Source organism: Kogia breviceps, chromosome 11 (genome assembly GCF_026419965.1).
Source record: "Kogia breviceps isolate mKogBre1 chromosome 11, mKogBre1 haplotype 1, whole genome shotgun sequence".
Taxonomy (NCBI): Eukaryota; Metazoa; Chordata; class Mammalia; order Artiodactyla; family Physeteridae; genus Kogia; species Kogia breviceps.
In genome coordinates, this window is record NC_081320.1 from 11,216,730 (window position 1) to 11,244,631 (window position 27,902).

The 27,902-nt window shown below is 35.7% G+C and overlaps 1 protein-coding gene across 3 annotated transcripts in view; it reads right to left on the reverse strand.

The window, feature by feature from the left end:
* ANAPC1 (anaphase promoting complex subunit 1) overlaps positions 1 to 27,902 on the reverse strand; it is a 98,221-nt gene that overhangs the window by 23,173 nt on the left and 47,146 nt on the right. For all 3 annotated transcript variants that reach the window (XM_059079069.2, XM_059079066.2, XM_067007232.1), the window contains 14 exons: positions 26,419 to 26,597; positions 23,610 to 23,824; positions 22,058 to 22,176; positions 18,424 to 18,695; positions 16,074 to 16,308; positions 15,630 to 15,721; positions 13,943 to 14,077; positions 13,694 to 13,776; positions 12,730 to 12,808; positions 11,945 to 12,019; positions 5,546 to 5,622; positions 4,907 to 4,997; positions 4,762 to 4,815; positions 3,763 to 3,956 (listed from right to left, as the gene is read on the reverse strand). In XM_059079069.2, coding sequence (XP_058935052.1) covers positions 3,763 to 3,956; positions 4,762 to 4,815; positions 4,907 to 4,997; positions 5,546 to 5,622; positions 11,945 to 12,019; positions 12,730 to 12,808; positions 13,694 to 13,776; positions 13,943 to 14,077; positions 15,630 to 15,721; positions 16,074 to 16,308; positions 18,424 to 18,695; positions 22,058 to 22,176; positions 23,610 to 23,824; positions 26,419 to 26,597 — 1,900 coding nt within the window. The remainder of the gene's footprint in view (positions 1 to 3,762; positions 3,957 to 4,761; positions 4,816 to 4,906; positions 4,998 to 5,545; positions 5,623 to 11,944; positions 12,020 to 12,729; positions 12,809 to 13,693; positions 13,777 to 13,942; positions 14,078 to 15,629; positions 15,722 to 16,073; positions 16,309 to 18,423; positions 18,696 to 22,057; positions 22,177 to 23,609; positions 23,825 to 26,418; positions 26,598 to 27,902) is intronic.

Below are 27,902 nucleotides of genomic sequence, written 5' to 3' on the forward strand. Positions count from 1 at the left end.
ACAAAGGCCACATACTCTTAGTAAAGTAAAATCTTTTGAAATTTTCGTCCAATTATTTTACTGTTGCTTGAATTCCGCATGGCAAACAGGCAGATTTGTCTAAAGTTTTAGCTTTTCTTACAAATATTTTGAAATAAATATGGTTCAGATCACATAAAACCACTGTTGTCACTATTCTATATACATGTATCTTTTATTATACACATACACACATCCCCAAATCTCTTTCCTTATCTTTTTTAATAATTAGGATATCAAGTAAGAATTTAGCATTTATCATACATACATATATTTAATGAAGAAGAGATTTCAAAATTTAAATATGGAAATACTTCTATGTTGACATGTGCATAGACTAGGCCATTTCCGCTTTGCCATTCTGATAAAACCAAAATCCAAAGATAAACATTAGATATTAATGTTAGAAATGTTGAGATTAAGCATAAGGGTGTAACTATGCTATGAGAAATGTAAATGTTGTTACAGAGTACATATAAGCATTCAAAGATTTTAAAAGTCACTAGAAAAGCAGCAGCAGAATGGGAGAAAATCTACTCAGTATGAAAGAAGAACAAGTAGGGTCATGCAATGTGCGATGACAAAAGATGAGATTGAATAAAGATAAAATAAATGTAGGGGCTTATTTTGAAAGGAGATAAATTTTCAAAAATCATAAAATAAGAATTTTCATAATATTTCCTTAACCACTCTTAATTTTAAGCAATTAAAAGAAAGTTCTACAAAACCTGTCAAAAGGGAATGAATGCACACCTTTCTAACAATCTTTACTTTCTGAAAGGGTGAGTTCCAATGTTTTAACTCAGTCTTAAGAGTGTAAAATAGGACTTCCCTGGTGGCGCAGTGGTTGAGAATATGCCTACCAACGCGGGGGACGCGGGTTCGAGCCCTGGTCTGGGAAGATCCCACATGCCACAGAGCAACTAGGCCCGTGAGCCACAACTACTGAATCTGAGCGTCTGGAGCTTGTGCTCCGCAGCAAGAGAGGCTACGATAGTGAGAGGCCCGTGCACTGCGATGAAGAGTGGCCCCCGCTTGCTGCAACTAGAGAAAGCCCTCGCACAGAAACGAAGACCCAACACAGCCAAAAAGAAATAAATAAAGAAGCTTTCAAGAGCGTAAAATAAACCTACTGACTTATAGGAAGTATGTCAGTTGTCTAAGGTCACATACCAAATAAATGAAAGGATACACCATACCCACAGATTGAGAGACTCAATGTTATAACAGATTTCAATTCCTCCAAACCAATGGATAGACTCAATGCCACTCCGATCAATATTCTATCATGTTACTTAGTGTGGAAAAATCAAAAACAAATTCAACTATTTACAGAAAATGCAAAAAGCCAAGAACAGAAAATCACATTTTTGAAGAAGAAATCTCAGTTTGGAGGATTTACTCTAACTGGATATCAAAACTTATTACAAAACTACAATAATTAAGACAAGTGTGATACTGTGCAAGTACAGAAAAACAGACAATTGAACATAACAGCCCAGAAATAAACATATGTATATGGACATTTAATTTATAACAAAAGTGGTACTACAGAATAGTGGAGAAAGGATAAACTTTTTGATACCTGTAAGGTGTCAACTGGGGAAAAAAACACGGAAAAATTAGTTCCAGGTTAACTTTAAATCCAAATGTGAATGGAAAAGCTAAAAAACTTCTAGAAGATAAATAAGCAAATATCTTCATTTCTGGTGGATAAGGATATATTTCATCAGAAGGACAAAGAAGTACAAACCATAAAAGAAAAATATTAATAATTCTGTTCATCAAAAGACAACATTAAGAGAGTTAAAAGGCAAGCCACAGAGTAGGAGAAGATAACTACAACATACAAAACTGACAAAGGTCTTGGGATCATAATGATAAGCTAATATGGAATAGTCATATTAAAAGAAACAGAAAGTAGGGACTTCCCTGGTGGCGCAGTGGTTAAGAATCCGTGTGCCAATGCAGGGGACATGGGTTCGAGCCCTGGTCTGGGGAGATCCCACATGCCGCGGAGCAACTAAGCCCGTGTGCCACAACTACTGAGCCCGTGAGCCACAACCAGTGAGCTCACATGCCGCAGCTACTGAAGCCTGCATGCCTAGAGCCCGTGCTCCACAGCAAGAGAAGCCACCTCAGCAAGAAGCCCACACACCGCAACTGAAGAGTAGCCTTCGCTCGCCGCAACCAGAGAAAGCCTGCGCGCAGCAACGAAAACCCAACACAGCCAAAAATAAATAAATAATTAATTTTTTAAAAAAGAAACAAAGTAGAACAGTGGTTGCCAGGGGGTGGGGGAAGGGGAAATGAAGTGTAGCTGTTTAAAGAGTATATATAGAGTTTCAGTTTTGAAAATGAAAAAGTTTTGGAGATTGGTTGCACAACAATGTGAATATATCTAATACTACTGAACTGTACATTTAAAAATGGTTAAGATAGGAAATTTTATGTTATGTATATTATATCACAAATAAAAATTTTTTAATGAATAAACCAATATGAAAATGGGTAGCAAGAGATTTGGACATCACAAGAGGGGACTTTTCAGTTGGCCATTAAAGATATAAAAAGGTACCAAATACCATTATCCAGGAAAATGGAAATTAAAGCCACAATGAGATACTACTACGTGACGGCTAAAATTAGGAAGGCTAACAATAACAAGTGTTGACAGGATGGGGAGCAACTGGAACTTCATATGATGCTGATGAGTATATAAAATGGTAAAACCACTCTGGCTTACTGATGGCATTATTTACTGAAATAGAACATACATATACACCCTATGACCCAGTTCTACTCATAGATCTATCTATACATAACAAAATCAAAAACATGTATAAGAACATTCATAACAGTCCCAAACTAGAAAACAAACATATCCATCACTAACAGAATAGATTAAAAACTGTGGTATAACCATACAGTGGAATTCAACAGCACTGAAACATGAATAAACCAATGCTACATGCAACATGGATGAATCTCAAACATAATGTTGAGCAAAAGAAATAAAGTACAAAAGGATACACAGTATATGATTTCGTCTGAATTTCAAAAACAGGCAAAACCAGTCAAAGGCGTTAGAAAGCTATGTAGCAGTTATCTTTGGGCAGAAGTAAAGTAACAGTGAATTGGGAGGGACAGAGCAGGGTTGCAGATGGATTGTCTCAGTTACATCTTGATCTACATAATATCAAACAGATTTTCATACTGTAGGTAGTTCACTGAGTCATGCTCCTATGATATGCACACTTTTCTGTGTATGTATTTTGATTCAAAATAGATCATTAAAAGCCAAGGAAGTCTTATAAAGGGATGAGGTGGTTAGGAATGATAGATGCTGGAAAGAGAGCAAGGAAGTTGAAAACTAAGGCAATCTCATAGGATTTGGTGACTGAAAGTGTTCATGACCATTATGAGAAAGCAATTTAGTAGAAGAGTAAAGTCATTAATGAGTGGGAACAAGAGGTGATGCAATGAAGTACTGAGTACAGACTCTTCTGAGAAATGTAGTGATGCCAATGTGTTAGAGACAGGATGGTAACTCTACTAAGTGGGGCATAAATTGGTGGTTAAACTATTAAAAAGCCCTTTTAAAGTGTAATAATGCCCTGAGATAAGCTAATAGCTAGTCAGAACTGAAATTTTTCATGCATCTTCAAAATCAAAATAAGTCACTCTTTGAGATCTTGCTCATGAGATCTTTTCACTGAGGAAAAAATATATATATTCATTTACCTTCCTCCTCCCAAAAACAGAAGTCCGAGGGCCATGTGATGGGCTAAGTGGAAACCATAGTTCATTTCACCACCTGTTTTCATGTGTAAGAAGCGACAAAGCTGCAAAACCTTCAGGTTCCCCGAGCCAGCCATCACCATGGCGAGAGACAGCAGCACCACACTCAGGCAAGTCTCCAGGTTGTAAGGACCTGTCTGGAGATGCAGAAGATGACATAGTATAACCACTGTGCTACCTTTTCTTTATTATCAAAACTAAAGCAGCCAGCATTAGACTACAAATATTCACAACTTTAAAAAATCTAAAAAACCAATATTTTCCCCGAATACTAACAGCTATAAACATTTTGGCTTTCTTTTTCTCCAAATCTTCCCCTGTATCTATTTTGCTTTTAATGAAACTGAGATATTACTATACATAGTATTTTTAAGCTTTTTAATCTATTTTATTATGAGCAATCTTCACTCATCAATAATTCTTACAGAACATGATTTTGATAGCTCCTCTATATAACAGTGTAGATACACCACAGTCCATTTTTTGACTACTTTTAGATTTTTTGATGTTTCCAGTTTTCTAATATAAATAATGTTGATTAAATGTGGTGTTGTTCTTTTAACCAGGAAATAAAATCTTGCAGTCTTACTATCATCAGAGCAGCAATCCTCAAAAGCAACTGCATTTTTACTAAGTACTAATTTTTTCAAAAAGCAGTTACCATGATTCAGTACTGAGCATGGCACAAGGTATGACAATCCATGAAGGTTATAGCTTTTCTTATTTATTTTCTTGTCACAAGAATTAGATACCTTCAAGCATAGTCACATTCTCAACTAATATCCCAGAACTAAAATACAAAGATAAGCCAAAGCTTCAAATCTCCCATTCTAAATTCAAAAACTGTGCATATATTTGGCAACACATAAGTAATCGAATTATCAGTGAATTTTCTTCAAGTTTAAATTTATTCCCAAGGAGAATCATCATAAAAAGACTTACTACAGAAGCATTAGGTGCAGACAAATAAGTCATAAAATCTTTTGCAAATTTATGCTGGAAAAACAAAAGAAAAAATAAGGTTAAAAGAAGCATACTAAGACTCTAAAAAAGAAAACAGAACACAGTAAACGAAGATACTTCTTACCAAACAGTTAAATGCTGATAAGTTTTCTGAGCCAGCAAATCGAAAACCCAGAGACAAACAAGCTCCTGCAATTATGTAGACATGTGCCTGCCTGAAAACAGATCACAAGAAATTTAAATACTGTCCTTGTCTTGCTTTAAAATTCATTATTACTATTATTTGGGGATACAAATAATAAATATTCCTGTTCTCTAAATTATCAATAGTTTATATTCTTCTGGGAACGCTCAGCTGTGCCTCTACTCAATCAACTGGACAGATTTCCATCCGGTTTTCTTCAGTGGAAGCACCATGCGGCTCTTGCTGATCAAGTCGGCCTCTTGCCTGCACTGTTTCATATGCAGCAAAAGAAGATTATTTTTAACAATCACTGCCAATTTTTTTTAATGGAAAGGATAAAAGAGGAATATGTACAAGTTAAAACTCAGACACCGTTTTTTGAGGGTTAAGAACTCTATACTTCAGAGAGCCAAACCAAAAACAAACTTGTGAACATCTGGTAAATAATGGTTAGAAACATGGAGGATTCAGAATAATTATTCAAATCAAGGAGAGTATTCCTCCTACACAGTATATTCCAATTCATTTATCTGACAGATGCTAGAGTAGCTGATTTATATTACATGTTTTAGGACTTACGACAAAGTTTCCAAATTCAAATCCTCTGAACACGGCAATTCGATTTCACTGAGAGAGATACTATTTTCTCTTATAATCTGTCAAGACAGAAGGCAAGAATACTTGGACATTAACATTCAAGTTACAAGTATTTAATAATTTGAAGAGTAACATATTGCTTATGGCCATATTTATATAAAATAAGCTTTACCAAACCATCTCATTCAAAGGCCTATATTTTAATCACATTGAATGCAATCCAATTTCAAATCTAAGATTGGCCAAATAACTGAATAGGACTGAACGAATATAAACTGGAGGACTTAAGTATATTCTGAATCAATAACAAGAGTAATAATGTTTCATGCAAGTGAACTGAAATGCAAAGATGATGGCCACAGAGCAGAGCTGGGGCAGGAGTGAGGGGCAGCAGCAGGGAAAGTAGAAAAAAGCAGTTGCAGAGAACTCTAACCAGAGACGTATATTTCTTACTCATGAATGTTTCTAGTATTAAGCCTACCTACCTACCAAAGGTGAGAGTCACCAGATTAATTACACAAGCTAAACTGTCAATATGTTAATCTGTAACTACTGTTTAGAAACACATCCCTTTCCTTTTAGTATAAGTAGTGAACAAGAATTTATTTTTTAAAAAATATAGACAATATCTAACTTTAACAACCAAAAACTGATTTGATTCTCTTCACTTAAATACAAATAAAAAAGATAAAGCTACATATTCTCTAAACTTATGAATGCAAGTACACAGATGTAAAACTCTGAAGATTTATTCCTATAATTCTTCTTAGAAGATTGTTCAGGGGAGTAATATTTCAGGATGCTTTCCATAATAAATCAATAAGTATTCAGAAGTCGCTTATGATACAATCTTCCTATATACTGAATATCACCAGATCAAAAAACTTGAAATACCTTTTCTCTTTGATAATCTCAATGAGGTAAGCAACTATGTTGGCTGCGTAATATAGGCTGATAACTACTTCCATCTTTCTTCCTTCCTCTTGTCTTTATTTTTAATTTTGGATGTATTTACTCAGAAATTGAGTGACATTCTGAAAAACTGATAAAACTCCAAAGTGAGTAATTAATATATTCATGGATAACCTGATTATAACATTCATATAAATTAGCAATATCATACATGAATGAAATAATTCTATATTGACAGCAGACATTTACAAGCTCCTTTTTGTCTTCAAAAGAGCATGTAGCCTGGAGCTTGAAGGTCTAGATTCTAATCCCAGCAGGGCCACACACTAGCCCTGGGACCACATCTGTAAAAATGAGCAAAAATAAACTTCCTACCTTCTAGGTGTCTGTGAGAATTAGAGGACTTAACGGACTCAAAGCTCTTAAAATTAATGCTTGGCACATATGCTCTGCAAGTGTTAGCTCCATTATCATCATTATTATAGATCTGTACCATTGCTATCACAAGACCACACTTGATCATAACCACTTTAAAACATCACTAAAAACTTGGGTTATAAATAACTGTGGGGGGACTTCCCTGGTGGCACAGTGGTTAAGACTCCGCCTGCCAATGCAGGGGACACGGGTTCAAGCCCTGGTCCAGGAAGATCCCACATGCCGCGGAGCAACTAAGCCCATATGCCACAACTACTGAGCCTGCGTGTCACAACTACCGAAGCCTGTGAGCCTAGACCCGTGTTCCACCACAAGAGAAGCCACAGCAATGAGAAGCCTGCGCACTGCAACGAGAGGGGTGGGATAGGGAGGGTGGGAAGGAGACGCAAGAGGGGGGAGATATGGGGATGTATGTATATGTATAGCTGATTCACTTTGTTATAAGGCAGAAACTATCACACCATTGTAAAGCAATTCTACTCCAATAAAGATGTTTAAAAAAAAAAAAAGAGTAGCCCCCCACTCACCACAACTAGAGAAAAACCCAATGCGCAGCCCCCCAAAATTTTTTAATAAATAAATAAATTTATATATAAAAGAAGAAGGCATGCAGTCCAATTATGTCATCAAATAATAATCCTGTTTTAAATAAATACACAACTGTGGGGGTGGGGAGCACACTTCAACCCAGTCCTTGTAACCTTTGCCATGGTCTCCTAAAGTTTAAAAAATAGCAAGAAATATAAGGAGTAATCAAAGGGAAACATGTAATCACTTAAAGGCAGGTTGAGGCACAAAGGAAATGAACAAGAAAAGACCACCAAACTGCCCTGTCTTGTAGAGTCTTATACAAAAACCTCAAGCTCTGAAGTCCTAACAGCTAGTTTCAGTTTTGCCCCACCTCTTACTAGCTGGATGGTTTTGGACCAGTCTGTCCTCTTTCAATGTAACAGTGTTATACTGAACTCTAGCTAATGTGCGCGAAGTCGCTAGGAATGAAAGATGGAAAAGACACAGTAGCTGGCCTTGAGAAGTTCATGGTCTAATAGATACACAAACAGATAATCAAAAGTAGCACATCATTCCCACCCATACAATGGGGGCAATACTTTAACAATTTATAGCACAACACCACAAAAAAGAAAAACATTAGGCTGTAGAGGAAAGCTTTTTATGAAGGAAAAAGTGCTATGAAGATGCTAGTTACTGTATTTGACACATGCCTTAAATTCAAACAAATAAGCAGTTTACAAAGTGACCTTTTTAATCCCACCTTTGATGCTAAGTTGCTCCCTACAAGGGACCCTATACAGAATCAATGAGATGAGTGGGCAAGAACTAGGAGAAAGTGGAGAGTGACAGGCAATACCAACCAACAGAACTGTGAACTTATTATATGTCCTACTGTGTATCCCTGATGTAATAAAGACCAAATTTAAAATTATTAAGTCTGAAGTAAAATAAATATCAGAGAGATATATTTGTATTAAAAGTCCAAGAGACTTCCCTGGTGGTCCAGTTGTTAAGACTCCATGCTCCCAATGCAGGGGGCCCAGGTTCAATCCCTGGTCAGAGAACCAGATCCCGCATGCCGCAACTAAGAACCCACATGCCGCAACTAAGTGCCCGCATGCCGCAAGTAGGAGACCGCATGCCAAAACTAAAGATTCCACATGCTGCAACGAAGATCCCACGTTCCACAACTAAGACCCAGCACAGCCAAATAAATAAATAAATATTTTTTAAAAGTCCAAAGACTACATTTCCACAAAAGTTTAAAGAAAGAACTGACATGAATTTTCACCTTCCATTTGAGAATACAGTTACTTGTGTACATGTTTAACTTCATTTTGTAAACAAAATTTAGTAAAATAAAGTTTTCTCAAAGGCATTCTACATGTCAGATGCATCTTAAATGCAGCATAGAATTTAATATGGTGTCTTGCATTTGCAAAGGTTCAACAAACATATGCTGAATGAAGAAAAAGTATGTGTTCATCCTACAGTGTACATTTACTTTCCAAAAGGAACTGATATCTCTGACATCTAAATGTGCTGGGAGTTAAATGTCTGCCTGACCCATGAACCATACGTGATCAGGGCAGACTCAGCCTCCAGAGGATAAAAGAACTAAACTAAAATTAGAACCGGCAGACAAGAGACAGGGTTTGACATTTGATTACAAGTAAATTAACTGCTTGCTTTAAAACGAAATGTTGTGTGTGTGTGTGTGTGTGTGTGTGTGTGTGAGTGTGTACACAAATACACACACAGAGATATGTATGTATGTACATATGTATCAACACTCTTTAGAGGAATACAGTACAGAAACTAGAGTCTTCAAAAGACAACATGCACAATGTCCCAGATACAAATCAAAATTACTTAACATAAGAACAAGAAATGCAACATATTCTCAGCAGAAAAGATCATGGAAAACAATCCTGAAATGACCACACTGTTGGCATTAGAAAAGAAAGATTTTAAAGCAGCTCTTCTAACTAGAAGGACAGTATGCCCATAATGAGTGAAAACACAGAAAATCTCACCAAAAAAAGTAGAAATTATTTTTTTAAAAAAAGGAAAAACAACTAAAAAGTACAGTAAATATAATTTTAAAATTCACTGCATGTATTTAATAGGAAAATAAAATGCCTGAAGAGTGAATGAACAGAAAGATAAATCAATAGAAACTTGCAATCTGTAGAAAAGACAGAAAAAGAATAAAAAACCAGTCATCTCATATATACACTACCAAATGTAAAATAGATAGCTAGTGGGAAGCAGCCGCATAGCACAGGGAGATCAGCTGGGTGCTTTGTGACCACCTAGAGGGGTGGGATAGCGAGGGTGGGAGGGAGGGAGACACAAGAGGGAAGAGATATGGGAACATATGTCTATGTATAACTGATTCACTTTGTTATAAAGCAGAAACTAACACACCATTGTAAAGCAGTTATACTCCAATAAGGATGTAAAAAAAAAAAAAAAAAGACCAGTCATCTAATTTTTGATAAAGGAGGCACAGGAATACAATAAGGAGAAGGTGTTTTCAACACACAGTGTTGGCACAACTAAATATCTATATTTTTTAAATGAAAACCATAACCCTATCCTCGTAACATAAACAAAATTACTTTGAGATGAATTACGTAATTATACATAAAAGCTAAAACATCAGGGCTTTTAGAAAAAAATAAATCTTCAGGCTAGGTAAATATTTTTTCCATAGGACACAAAAAAACCACCATAAAATTAAAAGTTGATAAATTAGACATTATCACATTTTTAAAATTTTCTACTCATCAAAAATAGTACTAAGAAAATGAATGGGCAAGTCAGATTAGAAGGGATATTTGCAAAACATTTATCTGACAAAGGATAGGTTTCCAGAATATATAAAAAATTCTAGCATCTCAGTAATAAAAAGATAAATACAAAAATTTTTTTAATGGGCAAAATAGACATTTCATTAAAAAAGATATATGAAGAAGCAATAAGCAAATGAAAACGTTCTCAACATGCAAATTGAAACTACAATAAGGTATCATTACATATTGACCAGCAGATCTAAAATTAAAAAGACTACCACCAAATACAGTCAAGATGTGCAGCAGCTGCGAGACATGCAATAGCCAGCATTCTCATACACTGCTGGTCCCAGAGTAAAGCGGTGCAACGTCTTTGGAAAAATGTTTACCAGTCCTTATAAAACTAAACATACCGCTACTCTATGCCTCAGTAATTCCAATCCTAAGTATTTACTCAAGAGAAACTAAAACATAAATCCACATATATATTTGCATAAGAATATTTATGGTACCAAAACCTGGAATGAGCCCAGGCATCCAACAAAAGAGAATGAAAAAAGAAACTGTGGTATATTCATACAATGGGATACTACTTAACAATAAAAAGGTTGAACTACTGATATACTCAATGGTGTCTCAAAATCATGCTCAGTGAAAGAAGTCTTATACAAAAGGGTATACACTGTGATTCCATTAATATAAAGTCCTATATTGGGCAAACTAATATATTTTGGAGAAAAAAATCAGAAAACTGGTTGTCTTGGGGGTGGTGAGTGAGTGCACAGACTGAGTGGGAAGGGAACTTCTGGCCATTTTGATAAAGGTTTGTTTCCATGAACTTATACATTAGTTGAATCGTATCAATAGTATAATTAAAATTTGTGCAGTTCATTATATACAAATTTTACCTTAAAAGGAAAAGAAAAGAGGTAAACACTGAATTCTTGTTAATAATACACATGCTGAAGTACTTAAGGAAATGTGTATGACTATCTGTAACTAACTTTGAAATTCATCAAAAAATAATGGGTTGGATAGAGGAAGAGATAAATGGATAGATATGTGATTAAACAAGTTTATACAGTAAAATATTAACTGTAGAATCTAATTGGTTGTATGGGTGTTTGTATAAAGTTCTTTCAGCCTTTATTTTGAAATTTTCTTATTAAAACATTGGAGGGAACATTCTAGCATTCTGAAGGATAAACAGATTTATTTTCTAAATAAAAAGGTACTGAGGACATGGACAGTTAATTAAGGGCAATATTTAATTACAATACTTACAATATTTGATTTGGAGTTTTTACAAAAGAGTCTGCTTATTTTTAACTATTTGGCTTATTGTGTAAATATGCCATAAAGTAATTAAAACAACTTAACATACGAGATAAAATATTGTCACAAAGTATAACAGTATTTTAGATAAATGTATCCTTATTTAGGATAAAAATGTCAAAAATACTTTTTTAGAGTTCTTTGATACATTTAATTTTTAAAAATCACCATTTCTAGTGCTCTGTAACCAAACAAGGGAGGCTGTGGTCTGTGCTCAGCATACAATCTTAAAATGACAGTTCCTACATTTTCAAGAAATATAGTAATCATAACCATCACTACTGCCTTCAAAAGAAAAAGTATTTTATAAGGTTTTAGAAAATCCCACAGGAAAACATAATCTTATGTGATTAAAGATATAATAATATTTATTATACATACGTACTTGAGGAACGTTGCTATCAACCCACTTGGAATTTGGTAAAATATCATCCCACAAAATCAGGCATCGAGCAAGCGTCTTAAAAAATGCAATACAGAAAAATTAATTACAGCAAGCAAAGTTCATAGATTTTGTAACAATGGTAATACTGTTAACAGAACAATTTAAGAATTAGTTCCCAACTGATGAAAATTTTGAAAAAAAAAGTATATAGTATCAACCTAAGCCACTCATTAAACTAAACTGAAGATTTACATTTATCTCAAAAAATCTCAGATTGACTTGATCATCACTGAAGTTTGGAGGAGTTGGAGAGAAGTTTTTAAAACTTGCTCCATAGAAGAAAAATCATAAAGAAAAGAATCATACATAGATCTGTCTACATAATTTAAAGCCTTTCATATGCTAAAAGCATAAACATTGTAGAAAAGGGAAAATCTGAATCAAATTTATGTCAAACAGTTACTGTAACTAATTATACCCTTAATAGTATTATTGCATTCTTAACAGTAATGAAAGAATGTAAAATAAAGTAGTAATGAAGCCCCAGTGTCTTGTTACTTATTAGGAAGTTTTGAATAATAATGTGAAACGTTAAAATGTCACTCCAAGTATTATATATCAAGGTGGTTGTCTTTCCTGGCAATTCCTACAGTTATATTTGGGAAATTTCAAAAGAACACTACCAATTATATATACACACGATGGATTAACAGTAAAGCTCCTTTGTGGAAACATTTTATAGACTCCTCATGTTAACAGAAATTAAAAATTGCCAAGTACCATACCCTAAGTAAGAGAAATTCTGGCTTCACAAAGTCCAGCAAATACATGGTGTCGGGAGCTCGGAGCCAATCTGCAATGGATCTGTTGGTGGTAGATACCAGTAAGCGTTATTGCTCAAGAAGAGAATAAGATCATCAAGACCACAAGACAGGTTTCAAGAACCTTCCTTCCACTCCAACCACTGTCCTATTTTTTCCCATAGTACTTTACATCCTCCAACGTAATACTTAGTATGTATTTATGTCTTACTGTAAGTTTCCTAAGGGCAGATATTTTTAGCTTTCTTTTGTAAAATGAAACATCTCCAGTGCCAAGAAAGCAATGTCATATACTTTCATCCAAAAAGTAGATGAATAAACCTGTTTTTAACCACTTTGTTAATTTTGCAAACATTCACTTTGTCTAAAAAAGGAATATACAACATTGAAAAACTTCTTTAATCTTAGAATGTTTTTTAAATTAAAAGACTTAAAACCCAACTTACTCTTCTATACAAAATGTAAAAGAATAAACGCCAAACATCTACTTTCAAGTGTCAGCACTCATTACAGGGCTTGGGCAGGCAGAAGGAATAGCTATTAGGAAGAAAGCTCTTGAACTAAGCAGAAACCATTTTTAGGAATGGTAACCAGGAATATCATAATGCTAAGTATTTCTGATTTACCCAGGCCTCATAACAACAAGCAAAATTAATGAAAAGGAATTTAGACATTGTTTGATTGTCAGTGACATAAGCGATAAAATAAAAGTGAATAGAAATTGGCAACTGTATTATCAAATATCATTAAAATAACCAAATGTATTATTTCTAGATAAAACTCTATATCTTGTAGTATCTGAGAGCACTAAAATCAGGCTGATCTAGCACAGGAGCGGTTAACACAGTAAGATAATTTAGTTTTACTACTGAGGTCAGAAAGGAAGTCGCATGGTCATGGCAAGGGATGGGGTGGGGAGATGCAGTACCTGTTATTGGTTTTTAAGTAGATCATGGCCAAAGCGAGAGTGGCACCTGGACAAGTTACATCCACATTTATGGTATCTCCTTCCTATCAAAAGAAAAGTTTGTGTAAAAGAGCTCTGAATTATTATAAAATTCTTCTGAATACTGGCCTATGCTTAAAATTAACATATTTACAAATGTTGGTATGAAAACTACTCTTTTCAAATTAACTTCTGGGCTTCCAGTTTGATCTGTTGCTTGATTGGACTTACTTTGATTTGATAACTTGGAGATTTATGTTTCTCCCTGTGCATCCCTGCTTGAAAGCGCCTATGGCCTCCAACCATGTACTGATAGAGCTGCTCGGGCACATTGAGATCAGACATACCTATCAAATTACTGCCGTGCTGTAAACGAAGTAACAGACAAGGGAAAGGAAATTTTACAGAATAAGATCCATAACACATACCCATAACAAATAAAACAATAAACTAACTTCAAAGCCAGTCTTCTGGGTTTTTTATCAATTAAAATCTCATGAGTTAATACTCAGTCTATTAATAATTCACATTAAAAATTATAATACATACACAGGCAAGTTAATACTTTCATTTCGTAAAATACATAAAGGCTTCAAAATACAGTTAACTGCATTAACAGTTAAAGAAAATATTAGGTAGGTAAATGAAACCTGAACTATGAACACCTGAATCCTTTCATTATTGTGCCTATGAACTATTCCAGCAATAATAACTTACTGAACGCTTAACGCTCTTCCAGGCATGATTCTGTATGTTTAACATGGATTAACTTACTTAGTATGACAATTCGATCAAACAGCTACTATTTTACAGGTGAGGAAAGGGAGGCACAAAGAGATTACACCCAAGGTTACATAACTAGTAAGGAGCAGCAGTGGATAGAAAACAAGGCAGTCTGGTTCCACAGCCTATCGAGCTGCTTAACTATTACAAAATACTGTAGTTAAGTGATGTCAGGACTCACTGGTCAGGACCAGAATTCACATCCCAATTCCCAGTATGATGCTTTTCCATTGTTTTATCTGCCTCTTTAGTTCATGTGTCAAATGTGAAGAGTCAAAAGCCTAAACGACAGTCGACTTTCTTTATATAATTCAGTTTCAGTATAACACTGTATTGGTGGTTCTTCAAAGGACCCACATTCCAGCTGACATAGTCATTTAATGTTTCTGGTAACCCCACACTACATCTACTGGATAGGGTTAAAGATGGGGAGTCAGGGGCTTCCCTGGTGGCGCAGTGGTTGAGAGTCTGCCTGCTGATGCAGGGAACGCGGGTTCGTGCCCCGGTCCGGGAAGATCCCACGTGCCGTGGAGCAGCTGGGCCCGTGAGCCATGGCTGCTGGGCCTGCGTGTCCGGAGCCTGTGCTCCGCAGTGGGAGAGCCACAACGGTGAGAGGCCCGTGTACCGCAAAAAAAAAAAAAAAAAAAAACATGGGGAGTCAGAATGATACTGCATTCTGTCACAAAGCAGCTGCTATTGTGGCAACGTTCTGGGATACCTAGTGAACACCTGGGTGCCAAAAGAGAGTTCTGGTTTATCTCTAGTCCTACAGACTCTTAAGGCTCCCCGTCATACACCCATTTTCACTTTTTTCTGTTTTCTCACTGAGTGAACTGTCATTTCTTCATCTTACATCTTGAACTCTTTTCGAGAAACTTCATTCCCTTAGTTCATTCATGAACACTTATATCTTAGCCAGGGGGAAAGACACCTTAAAGCTCCATTCTTCACTACAATTTCTCTCCATTCCCAAATCTGGCACTTTGAAAAATATCCAGAAAGAAGAAAGAGCTGAGAATCATAGTAAGTTAAGTCACAGTAAGGCAGAGTGGTATTCAGAGTAAAGTGTCAAGGCTACTTGTCTCAACAAGCAGAACTTGTAACTGAAGCATCTGCAGGCACAGACTCTGCTTACCCCCAAGCAAACCATGCCCAGAGCCAAGCCAGCAGCCAAAGAGTAAGACTCTCTGTCCGTGCAGTATTCCATTTCAGGACCAGGGGGCCGTCCTATAAAACAGAAAGTAACACAATTCAAACTGGCCTCTTAAAATCCTAACTTGTAAAAGTTTTAGAGTTAACTTTCTAGTAAGTTGCATAAGAACTATGGATTCAATATAACCCCACTAAGAAAGATCTGACGTTGAAGAATTAAAAACCACCTAAAAATCCTGAAAATAAGACAATGATTAGGCAATTTATAGAAAACCAACTCAATGAGCTATTCCACAATATAAAATTAATTTTTTTAATTAGCTACTATTTTTTCCTTAATTTTTATAATCTTACTATCATTTTTACTTTGGTTCCTGTGGAATGGTAAAAATACACTTACGAAACCATAGCACTATTAATGCCATACCTATTTCAGCCAACAAGACTTCTGCGGTATGCCTATGAGCTGTCCCTTGATAAACAAGGCCGATGCCAACCACTGCAGCCACTTGGACGTTGTGAGGAACATCAAGCTCTGTGGACGTTGGGGGCAAGAGAGCAGGAATGTGGATGCTAAGAAGCCGTGTAATCGACATATCCATGGTGCCTAGTTTAGCAGCAGAAACACCAAGGAGCAGTCCAATGCTTGTCATCTCATGACCCTAAGACAGAAAATAGAATGAGACTTAAGTCACTACCAAAACAAATATGTAGTTTTGAATAAAATACTGCCTGCCAGTACTGTGACAGGCACAGTGAGAAGCTCCAAGAATACACGAGCAAACCAAACACACAGGCTCCTTGTTCTGATGAAGTTAGTGCCCTTGGGGAAGGGAAAGTGTTAAACTAAAAAATATATATTATTGAAAACTCATCAAATGAAAAAGTATAAAGATTATGAAAGAGTATTTTAACAGAGCCTACTTTAGATTAGAAGGGACTGGAGAATTATTAAGAATCTCTAAAAAGTAAAATTTACAATAGAATGAGTACAAATTAGCCAGGCAAAGTGGCAAGAAGGGAGGGCACTCAAATTTATAAAGTGAGGGAGAATGATGACAGGTGATGGAAAAACATGTAAATGACGCTAAGATGATTTTTTAAAAAACCCTCACATTGATATTCAATTGACTACAAGGGTGCCAAGACAATTCAATGGGAAAAAAAGAGTTTTTTCAAAAACCGATGCTGTGATAACTATACAGCCACTTGAAAAAGAATGAAATTGGACCCCTACCTGACATCATACATAAAAATTAACTTCAAGCAAGATATAACTAAAAGTAAAAAAAAAACTCTTAGAAGAAAACATAGGTGTAAATCTATGTAATATATATAAATCCAAGTGATCTTGTGCTAGGCAGTAACTTCTTAGATATGACATCAAAAGCACAGTAACCAAAGAAAAAGTAGATGAATTGGACTTCATCAAAATGTAAAACTTTTGTGCTTCAAAGACACCATCAGAAAGTCAAAAGACAACACAATGGCAGAAAATTTTTGCAAATCATGTATCTGTTAATGGACTGCTATTCAGATTACATAAGGAACTCTTACAACTCAACAACAAAGACAGCCAATTAGAAAATAAGCAAAGGATTTGAATAGACATTTCTCCAAAGATGACATACAAATGACCAATGAGCACATGTAAAGATGTTCAATATCATTAGCCATCAGGGAAATAAATGCAAATCAAAACCACACTGAGCTATTGCTTCACACCTACTAGGATGACTATAATTAAAAAGACAGATAATAACAAGTGTTGGCAAGAGTGAAGAGAAATTGGAACCCTTATGTATTGCTGGTGGGATTACAAAATGGTGCAGCCACTCTGGAAAACAATTTGGTAGTTCTTCAAACTTTAAAACAGAGATACCATATGATGTAGCAATTCCACTCCTCGGAATATACCCAAGAGAAATGAAAACATTCATCCACACAAAAATGTGCATATAAATGTTCATAGTAGCATTATTTGTAATAGTCAAAAAGTAGTAATAACTCAAGTATCCATCAACTGATGAATGGAAAAATAAAATATGGTATATCCATACAATGAATATCTATTCAGCAATAAAAAGGAATGAAGTGCTAATACATAGTACAACACAGACAAACCTTGAAAACATTACAGTAAGCAAAAGAAGCCAGTCATAAAAGACCATATATTGTCTGGTTCCATTTATATGAAATGTCCATAGTAGGCAAATCCTTATAGAGACAGCAAGTAGATGAGCAGTTTGCCAGGGGCTGGAGGGAAAGGGGAACGGAGAGTGACTGCTACTAGGCAGGGGGTTCCTTCATGGGGTGATGAAGATGTTCTAAAATTAACAGTGGTAATGGATGCACAACTCTGTGAATATAATACAAACCACTGAATTGTGTACTTCATATGGGTGAACTTTTATGGCATAGACATGGAAAAGTTTACGCCAAGAGAACGAGTTTGGTCTGCCAAGGAGCTAATACAATCAGTCTCTACGGCTGGAGCATAGGGAGCAAGGAAAAGAGAAGCACAAAGTAAGGCTGGGGAAGTGAGCAGGATCACACAGGCTCCTAGAATGTACATTAAGAGCAATGGAAGATCACTCAACAGTTTGACCAGGGAAGCAATATATTCCGATTTACACTTTAGAAAGATTTCTCTGCCTGCTATGAGAAGAATGCTCTTAGAGGTACAAGACTGAAGAAGAGCAAACAGAACAACTAGGAGCTACTGTAAATAGCCCAGGGGAGGCACAATGCCAGGAGCTGGCAGCACGAGTTCTCACCTTCGTCAGGTAGTCATGGATGTTGAGAGTAGCCAGCTTGGTGAGGTGCCCGTTCAGACCCAGGGCCATGAGAAAGCCGGCATACTCATTGGCTAACTCGGCGTGCTTGGGCTTATTGTAGACAATCCAGGCTGAGTCGATCTGGGAGGCAGGGGCTATCTTCAGGCCGGCAGCCACGCCATTATGGAAGCTGGCCCAGCTGGTCATGTTGGGAGGCACATCGATGTTGCCACTGTTCAGGTCTACCGTTGTGTTCCGAGGGGGTGCCCGCCCTATTCAGGCAAACAAAATTTAAAATTGAGAGAACAAAAATTCAGAAACCGAAATTGTTACATTTAGATTCTTTGAGAACAGAGATCACTTTTCTACATTCAAAACCCTTAACCCCTTAATACTTGTAATGATGTTAGGTTACTATGCATACTTAAAGTTTTATACACGTGAGTCAAACTTGATGCAAGGTGGAAAAACCTTAACTGTATAAAATAATTCACTGTCCTTTCTGCTAAAATATATGGGACTATAATAAGATAACTGATACCAATTTAACTGTGTACAAATCTGATTAGGATACCCACTGCTTTGAAATCTTTCTTTCAAACAGCAGGAAGTTCACGGAAAAATTAAAAGAAAATTAACATCACAAACTACATGAATAATAATTCCAAAATGTGATTGACAACAATGATGTTAATTTCAAATGTGCCATCCCATCTTTTGCTCTGGACGTTATGGAAAAATGATATTTTTTAAAAAGACAAGGAACTTTATAAATTTGCTCTATCTCTTACCTACACATCTCTCTATATGATATAGAAATCTAACTACACACTATTGGTAAAAATGCCAAATTGCATTCAAAGATACCTATATAAAAAACATTTTATACACTTGAGTTACCCAGTGAACCATAAAAGAGTGTTCACTAAATTTAAATTTGTGGTCAACTTATTTAAGAACAGTATAAATTAAATGTTTATGATGCTATGTTCTCTTTGAATGCCTTTTCTTGAGTGTTATGACTATACTGCATACCCGCAAATACTGAATTATCTCTGTTTTTAATATTCTGTATTAGCTCAAGTCATGGATGAATATTTAAAATAAATATTCTACATACAGTAAGTCCCTTACATACGAACTTTCAAATTGCTAACTTTCAAAGATACAAATGTGCGTTCACGTGTCCAATCCCGTAAGTTAGTTCACGCGTCTGGTGTACGTTGTCACGTGTGTGCATCCTCTACAAGTGGTTGTGCTTTTGTGTACTTTACTGTACGGTACTGTACAGAGTACAGTAGTACAGTATCTTTATTTCAAGCCCAGGATGTCCAGAAGCAAGCAATGATGTAGCTGGTACAGTGTAGCCAATTGTGTTAGCTGGGTACCTAGGCCAACTTTGTTGGACTTAACGAACAAATTGGACTGATGAACGTGCTCCCGGAACTGAACTCATTCATATGTAGGGGACTTACTGTATTGCATAAAGTTATACAGTTCGCTAGAGGTTTGAAAATATGGTTTTAAAGGAGTTCTGAAAGTTATGTAAATTTTAATTAGATGCAGTGTCTTGTTTGTAGTCTATATACACATACACACACATACACAGACACAAGCATAAAATAAAATATATTTGTATTTACTATTTGCTTCTTGTACCTAAGAGCTAACTCAAATGCTGGTCTGTGATATCACCACACTGGTGACAAGTTCATGAGTTATACTTTTACTTTCTCAAAAAGGGCAGAGAGATTAACAATGAAAAACTAAGTAAAATTTCTAAAACAACAATTCAACATATGCATAAGACATAATATGTATACACAAGAGAAAATAAAAGGCAAAGGGTAAAGCGAATTTTCTTCAATAAGAATAATTACATACAAAAGCACAACAGGACAAACCAGTGTCAGTTAAGGAACTATTTCAAGTGAACATTTTTTTCCTAAATGAATTTAGTATTAAAATAAGATCATCTATTGGGGGGCAGGGTGCTGGTCTGGGAGGGAGTCCTACCAGAATGATTAAAAGAATAAATCTTTGCATCAATGTCATAAATACATTTTAAATCACGCAAATTTAAACGCATTCAGAAAAAGAGAGACAATGATTCATGCATTTACTTTTTAACATCCACCCAAGCATTACCACCCAGATTTAATACATTTTAACATTTGCCAATTTTGCATGATTTTCTTTTTAACCCAAACCTTTTATATGAAAACACTCAGTTAAAAGACTAATAAAATGAACACCTATACACAGTACCCTCCATCAAGATTCACTAATTGTTCTGATTCTGCCATAGCTGTTTTATCTCTAAGAGAGAGAACAATTAAAATACTGAAGGTAACTCTGTTTGCTGTGTCTGTCAATGAGATCATGGCTCCAGAGAAGGTGTGATATAGGATATGGGAATGTGTTCTTCACTAGCCGATCTCATTTTCTGCTAAAAACACAAGCTCTTTACAAATCTCAGTGGGACCCTGGGTTTTTTAATTATGTAACTTAAAATACGGTGGAATGGTATTCGCATATACTATATCCTATACACTACTGTATGTATCATACACAACGTTCTGTATGGGTCACATATACTATATACTTTAAGGGATTTTCAATAACAATTTCAACTGTATACAACTGTCACATTTAGTATACAGTCAAACCAGATCAGGTGGATGGATGTGCACTATAAAACCCATTATAATCAGTAACGTTGGGAAATAAATACACTTATATCTGGCAGAAGTAAAAACTCATGTAACCAACCAGAAAGGAAATTTGATAATATGTTACATCAGTCTTAAAATCTCGCTGCCCTAGGAGTTCTATCTAAGCAATTATCCTAAATAAATAAGGTAAATATAACCCAACAATATGTTTGTAATGGCAAAAAACAATAATTTCCAAAAACACCAGGTGGTTTATATAAACTATATTTCATTAAGTGAAATATTCTGGAGCAAATAAAAATGAAGTTGTTGATTAAGAATGTGTATAAAATACATATACATAATTGTACACATATATATGCTAGATATAAAAGGATGCTCACTCACTATATAGTAAATTTAAAAAAACAATTTCTAAAACAGTTTTAAATCTTCTGATAAACAAATATAAAATTATAAAATGGAGAAATAAAATTGGGAAACAAATAAACCAAAGTGTTATTTAACACTAGTGAACTCTAACAAGCTGGGACTACTATGAGTGACCGTTTTTTCTTTTTGCTTAGTATATTTTCTTGTTTTTGTACAAGCATCATCTATTCATACTAAGACATAACAAGATATTTTAAGATTAAATATTTTTACATATTGAATTTAAGATTATGTAAAGTTTAATAATCTCATCATTCAATAGTATCTTTCTAAACTTCCCCAAGTGCCTTTTTATATCTTGAAATGGTCTCATTAAAAACAAAATTTAGCAATGGGCTATATTCTACTTCCCTCAATGTTTAATTTGATTTGCTACTTGAGCTTTGATAACCACTACAGTAGCTATTAACAATATTTAAAATCACAGGGGATAGAGCATTTCTTTGGTTTTAACTACAATGACTCAAAAGAACTCCACTAAAAATATACTCATTTTCCTTTCTCATTGAGCCCAGAATTTAACATACCAGTCAGATTCAACTTAGGAATAGGCAATGGCTCCGTTGGAACAGGATGGTATGAAAACAAGGTAAACATTCCCCGTCCTACTGGAAGAGCCATAGTTCGCTGACACAACTGGAGCAATCTATAATTAAAATTAAAACCAACATGTGAAAAAATTTTAAACAAAAAAAACTGGAATATAACCTGTAGGCAAGTATTTCAAAAGCAGCAGTGCTGTGTAAGATGAAGCCACATCAAAGTAAATCCATACAAAGTCTTGAGTGAGTCATCTAAACACGGTTGTTCTCATTTTAATACTCTTACTCCCATCAGAAACTCTAAAGGGGAGACACATTTCTTTCTTCTGTTTCATATTTGCTTTGAATTAAAACCAGCTGTTCTATAAACCAAGCCAACTCTCCCTAAGCATTCAAAAAGTAAAACCTATAATTCTACTCTAAACGATGCTAACCCTCTTGGAGGAGAATATCGTATTTGTTGGGTTTCCTCACTGTGCTGTTATCAGTTTAGCTGGGATCCTCCTCTCATCCTTTTTGTGAATATAGCCCAAGTGCCACCTCCATGGGTGCACACAAGGTAAAAAAGGAAGTCCCTATTTTGGAGGTCAGTGGATTTCACGGTGTCTCCAGGGAACACAGAAGGAGTTTCATTTACTTGATGGTGAGGACTTATAGGACTAATAGCACTACATGTCAACTATTTTCAAGGTTAAAATGGCTTCTACAGGCTATACTTTGAAACTAACACACTACAATTTAATTTGTTTCTACGTTAAAATAGATGGCATCAAACAAATTGTGGAAGCAGGGGCATTCCTAACCAGGAAACACTTATCACAAGTTATATCTGAACAGAGAAATATCCCTCCTCCTTCTGAGGCTAACTAGAGGCTGAAATTCTCTCTGCAGACAAAGTTATTCACAAGCACCCTCTCTCCCTAACCGTAAATATATATAGCTGCTTTTCTAGTTCATTGGTGAGGAAAATTGTGCTGTCCTAAGATTCTTTGGGAACACTGCCCCACATGAATCTAAAATCAGGGAAATTTAGAATCAGGCCAGCAGACTACATTCCATAACATGTTTAGCAGAAACATTATACATAATCTACAAATTTATAATAGTGAAAACAAAAACTGTATATCCCCCCTTCCATTTAAGATGCCATTGATTTTAAGATGCAGCACTATTTCATGAGGTACTAAAAAAGAAAAAACACTGCCATTTAAACCATAACACCGACAAACACCTACAGATTGAAAGACATAACCTGAAAGACATAATCTGATTTCAGAAATAGTAAAAGGTACAAAAAAAAAATCAGGATCATACAATCAGTGAACTCTGACAATAATCGCTGACTGCACTGAGCTTTACTATGTACTGGGCAGTGTTCTAAGCACTGCGTAGAAATGACCCACTTGATTCCCAGAGAAACTCTGTGAGGTGTGAATGCTACAGTCATGCCTATTCTTACAGTTGAACAAAATGAGGCATTACTTAATTTTTTATTTAAATTTTTACTTAAACTACAGCAGTTAATGTTTTCCTTTACCTGTTCTCTTTTTCCTCAATGAACTCGTGGTCACTGAGTTCCGGGTACTGCACCACGTTGACGCGGACAGGATGCGCACTCTGAAGGAGCCTTCGCACATCCTGCACCCTTAAGTCTTCACTCCATATTAGTGACATCACCTCCTGATTCATGTCATTCATGCCATCATCCTCCTCCTCAGTTTCTGTTCCTGAAGGAACATCTGATGAGAGCACCTGAGTAACAGACTAGGTTGTAATACTAATTTAAAAACCAGCCAACACACACTTATTGAACATGAAGATACACAGGATGAGCTACCAAGTCTACATCAGTGCAGAGAAAAAATATATTCCAAAGCAGGGCTGGCTTGGGTTCCCAATACATACTGGGACCCTAACCTAAAAATCTTTTTTTTTAAAGTATAATTAATATTGCCCACTTGGAAACATTCTTTACTGAGCCAAGGGGAAAGCTTTCAACTTAAGACAATGGTCGAGAAGCTGATTCCATTGAAAGATATATTCTAAATAAATTGTAAAAATCTAACTATATCCTAAATATTCCAAAAAGGACACAAATTACTGCAAACGGAATATTATTCCCATGCATTAAAGAACCAACACCAATTTAAATACTGTCTTTAATTAATAGAAGCAGAAGAAAACAACCTCGAAGGATATAAACCAAGGGCTGGAGGAGGTCAGACAACACTTTCTCACTTCTGTACTTTAAATAGAACAAATCATGGTTGGTTTTCACTTTTTTTTTTTTTCCTAAGTATGTTCCAACTGTATTTCTTAAAAGGAAAGGGATTAAATGAAGCAAAACAAGTGAGGAGAGTTAATTCCTTGCTTATCATTCTGTCCTCATAAGCTCAGTATGTACTTTACTATGAGCCTTCCCAGTCCAAATAATTCAGTCAGACTTTAAGATAAATATTAATAGCAGAAATCTCATTTTCTCTCCGAGTTTTAACTCCTCACAAAAGATTAACTACTAGGTGAAATGCTAAAGTTTTGCAACATTTAATGTGGAAGCAACATTAGCCTGAAAAAAGAATAAAGGTAGATATGACTAGATAATCAGTCTGACTTTAGTTGATAAAAATTTATTGTAATTCCTATGGAATATCTAATTTTAAAAGAAACTACATTCTAATAGGTGAGTTAGCAATAAGATATAGACCCAAATAGCTGATAAATTTGAGACGAGTTATAAAATGTAACCTCAAATAACTGAACAAATTTAACTTAGCCAGAATTACTTAAAATGACTTATAAATATAGATGAATAATTATCAATACCATTTGGCATTAGTGCTAATGATGTTCTCATTCATAGTAATAAAAGAGGTCTAAATGCTAAAGACTTATCTTGGTCAAGGTAAAGATAACCATATTATTAGCAAAAAAAATTGGTTTTCTGTTTAAAACAAGACAAATGCTAATTCAACTAAGAGTTGTTATTTCAGCACAGATTAAAAGACAGATGTGGACTTCCCTGGTGGCACAGTGGTTGAGAATCTGCCTGCTAATGCAGGGGACACGGGTTCGAGCCCTGATCTGGGAGGATCCCACATGCCACAGAGCAACTAGGCCCGTGAGCCACAACTACGGAGCCTGCGTGGCTGGAGCCTGTGCTCCGCAACAAGAGGCCGCGATAGTGAGTGGCCCCCGCTTGCCACAACTAGAGAAAGCCCTCACACAGAAACGAAGACCCAACACAGCAAAAATAAATTTTTAAAAAAAATTAATATACTCCTACCCCCAATATCTTCTTTAAAAAAAAAATTTTTTTTAAAGACAGATGTGCTGGTACAACCATGCTGGAGATGGGATCCCCCCATGGAAACTGCTTCTGTCACAGATCCGTTATTTAACTCTGATGATGGGAATAAATTTTGATAACAGTCTCTGAAGAAGCATTAATAGCCTAAGATCTAATGTGGATTATGAACAGTTACAATGTATTGATTATTATGTGTTGGTTCAAACGTTAATAAGAGATGAGCCAAATCTGCACTGTTTTCTCAGAGACATAAAGTACCAAAGTCACCAGGGGTGGAATAACAATCCCTGAATCCTCCTTAATCCTTCAGGTAAATGCAGTGCTACCATTTTTTTTTAAGTTAACTGCAGTTCTAGAAGAAGTTTTAAAAGTTCCGTTTTTAAGTTTTAAAAGAGGCTGATTTTAAAAAGAAAGGAGGATAACGATATATTTCACTTTCTATTTGTAGGATCTTAGAACCCATTCTTAAAAAAACAGATTTGAACATTAATGAAGGGCACTGTTTGAGGAGGCATTAACATGAAGACAGCTTCTAAACAACTTTAGTGCCCCCCTGCAAAAAAACCTTTTTCCTGGGGCTTCAGTTTTATGTGATTAACGATATATTTACACCTATGTAAAAGGTTAAATTTAAGAAATGTAACACATTAAAAAAAGTATGAAGGAGAAAATAGTTATAATTTATTCACATTCAGGACATTATGGGCTCTCCCTATTTCCACATAATAATTACAAAGTAGTTAATTACTAACATGGTACAAGTAGGGAATCAGTCATGGTAGCTGCTCTGCTGACTTGGCACTTATCCTGACTCAAGGCACAGAAAGGTCCAGGCAAGACAGAGCATTCACAAAATCTGTTCCCATGTTTGATTTACAATTAATAAGATTTGTCCAATTTTAAACCATATCTAGCATATAATATAAAAGATAATCTGATATATACACTTGCAAAAAGACTTAAAGGAAAATGGAGAACATTTCTACTCTGATTTTATTGAGGCTAAATCTGAATGTGGACTTTCCATATTGATACTCACAGACTTCCCTTTGGGCAAGTTTCCTTCACAGGCCTGCTTGGAAAGATCCTGACGTCCAATCAAGAGACAAACAGCTTCTGGCCAGTCTGAAGCAGGCTGCTCCCGACAGTGATAAATCGCATCTCTGATGGGAAGAGCAATTCCAAAGGGAAGAGTTGCCAAGTCTCTTAAAGCGAAACCTTGTGGTGAAAGGAAGGGAGAAAATTTTTCACTTAGACTTACCACTGTCCCAATTATTCTCTGAGTGAAGTTAGTAAACTCTATCCTAACAAATAAGCAAGAAACTGATTTTATTCATCTTACTACCAGACCAGTGTCTTGACCTCAGGGATTAGTATAAAATTTTGTTTTAAACAAAAAATTCCTAAAAACTTTAAGAAAAAGACCAACAATCCAATAGGAAAACCACAAAGGACAAAAAGACATTTCCCTAAGAGGAAACACAAATGGTCAATAAACATATGAAAAGATGCTCTATCCAATGAGTGATCAGGGAAATGTAAATTAAAACCACTAGAAAATAAAATTTCACACTCACTTGACAGACACGTATTAAAGTCAATAGATACCAAGTGTTGGTAACTATAGAGCAACAGTAATTCTCTTCCACAGCCAGTGGTGGTGTATACGGGTCCAATCACTTTGGAAAACATTCAGCATGTAGAGTTAGGTCCACCCCTATGGTCCATCACCAGACATACAGAAAGTTGCGCACATGACACTGGGACATAAGCGTTAAAATATTCATTAGTGGGGCTTCCCTGGTGGCGCAGCGGTTGAGAGTCCGCCTGCCGATGCAGGGGACGTGGGTTCACGCCCCGGTACGGGAAGATCCCACATGCCGCGGAGCGGCTGGGCCCGTGAGCCATGGCCGCTGAGCCTGCGCATCCGGAGCCTTTGCTCCGCAACGGGAGAGGCCACAACAGTGAGAGGCCTGCATACCGCAAAAAATAATAAATAAATAAATAAATAAATAAATAAATAAATAAATAAATATTCATTAGTAATGTTTCATTATGGCAAAAAAGGGAAGGGAGGAAAGAGCCCAATTGCTATCATCAATAGAATGGATAAATAAGTTGTAATATATTCAAGGAGTAGATCATACAGCAGTGAAAATGAATGATCTTCTGCTACATGAGTCAACATGGATGAATCTTTAATAATATTGAGTGAAGAAAATAAGATAGTAAAAAAACATGTTTATCTATTTACATAAAGTTAAAAAACATACAACACTAAGCAATATATGAAGTGATAAAACTCAAAAAAAAATGACAGAAGGTAATACAAAATTTAAGTAGAGTATGGTACAGGTACTTTACCTCTAGCAATGGGTGTATGAGAAAAGGATGCCAGGCAGGAGTAGATCCACAGGGCTTTCTGCTACACTGGCAATGTTTTATTTCTAATGGTGGGTCACCAGGACATCGATGTTCATTTTATTATTATTCTCTAAATACATTTTATACACTCTTATATGT